The sequence below is a fragment of the Sphaeramia orbicularis genome, chromosome 5 (genome assembly GCF_902148855.1).
Source record: "Sphaeramia orbicularis chromosome 5, fSphaOr1.1, whole genome shotgun sequence".
NCBI lineage: Eukaryota > Metazoa > Chordata > Actinopteri > Kurtiformes > Apogonidae > Sphaeramia > Sphaeramia orbicularis.
The window spans coordinates 49,968,974-49,970,764 of NC_043961.1; the positions used below are offsets into that span (position 1 = coordinate 49,968,974).

The following is a 1,791-nucleotide window of genomic DNA, read 5'->3' on the forward strand; positions in this document are numbered from 1 at the left end:
TTAATCTTATCAATACATGTAAATAATTGGTGTAGAATACAGTTTGCCATCTTTTCATGGTCATCAGATACGACTCATTTGGATGTTCAGAGGCTCCATAGTGAACGTGGAAACACCATCATTTTCTATAACATTGATTCACCAGTAAAACCCATGGAGTTGGATCAATGACAGTGGATGGACACACTGGGTTTATGTTCAGTTAATGATAGATTTGACTGAAAAAGTAACTTCTTCTTCAGTTTTTTTCTGTTTTTGATATAATAACCATCAAATTTAGTCTGAGCTTTTATGAACATCTATATGATCAGTACATTAAATATTAGAAAATACTACAGTTTCACTGAAAAATTACAAAATACAGAGGATCATTTTTCAATGAATTGTGTTAAATCACATAGGAAATGTTAAATATGGAGAAAAAAATATCTGAGAACTGCCACAAAAGTAACACTGGGTCTTTCTGGGTTAATTGTTGACCTGATTTTAATTAGAGTTTGTGTCTTTTGTTTTGGTGAAGCGGGGGGTAGTGCATTTCCTAAAAAAGAAGAAATAGACTTATTTATATATTTTCAGTCAGAATTTATTAACTTTTATTTCTGTAGAATGAGATCAGATGAATTATGGTCAGATGATTCTTCTGTCTCTGTGGATGGCTCTGCTTAGTTCATGATCTGAGAAAGAGAAAACGAATAATTCAGAATATAATCAAATGTATGAAATCTTGCACTGATAATGTATTTTCATGGGCTATCACATCACTGATTATAAATTTATATATGTCTCAAACTGACTGAGTTCATCCATGAGATGTAGGCAGAGACGCGAGTGAAGACAGTGGGCTTCTTGGGGGTGTCACATCCTCTACCGGACACAAAACTGGCAATACCATGGACGTAGTATTTTCCATTGACCAGGCAGTTCAGAGGGCCGCCAGAGTCTCCCTGAAGAGAATGGAAATAAACACAGCAACTTCAGCGCTCCAGTCACCAACATATATACAAAATAGTAGCATCGGTGAAATTTCTTCTGAATCTTTACTGATTTTTGTTCATTTTTTTAAATGAAGAGCATTATCATCTTTAATTTTTTTTCCATTATTTGTTTCAAATACAAAATCACTTGACTTATTGTGCAATTCCCAGTTCACATAAGGTCATTATAGTTAGATAAAACTAAAACCCAAACATTAGATTGGAGTTCGATATGGAAAGAAAAATCTAAACCAAAATAAAACTGTAAAAATAACAGCACACACTAACTAAAAAGCATGCAATGACCAGTGCAACATGATCTTAAATCAGAATTGCAGATAAAATCGTGTTCATGAGATAGGAAAGTGTCTTTGGATAATATGACATCTTCAAAGGTCTTTAAAAGTGAGTTTGTTGATCATATTTGATGAAGTGTTAATCCTGTGTTTTTATCAGTTTCTACAAATCAAAGTTTTCCTCACAACACCAGAAAAATTCAAACCAAAACTACAAAAAAACTAAATAAATCTCATTCCACTCATTTTCACAGCTAACTACAATTAAAGTCAGATAAAAAAAAAAAAAAAGTCATATATGTAAGAGGGGGATTAGACTCACGTTGCATCCAGCCTCAGCACCACCTCCACCACACACCATGGTGGTCTTGACAGTGCTGCCCCACCAGTCGGAGCGGGAGCAGGTGGCGTGGTCAACCAGAGGAAGGAAGGCCTCCTTCAGCTGTGGGGACAGGGGACCGCCAGCTGCACAGGGTGGGGCAACAAAACAGAAAATGATAAGTCAGGCTTCATGGAAAAGG

The 1,791-nt window shown here is 35.7% G+C and overlaps 1 protein-coding gene across 1 annotated transcript in view; it reads right to left on the minus strand.

The window, feature by feature from the left end:
• Window positions 1–627: 627 nt before the first annotated feature.
• LOC115419712 (elastase-1-like) overlaps window positions 628–1,791 on the minus strand; it is a 5,405-nt gene continuing 4,241 nt past the window's right edge. The window contains exons 6-8 of the mRNA XM_030134657.1: window positions 1,593–1,735; window positions 795–944; window positions 628–674 (exon numbers count right to left, since the gene is read on the minus strand). Of these exons, the coding sequence (XP_029990517.1) occupies window positions 663–674; window positions 795–944; window positions 1,593–1,735 (305 nt within the window). The 3' untranslated portion in view covers window positions 628–662. The remainder of the gene's footprint in view (window positions 675–794; window positions 945–1,592; window positions 1,736–1,791) is intronic.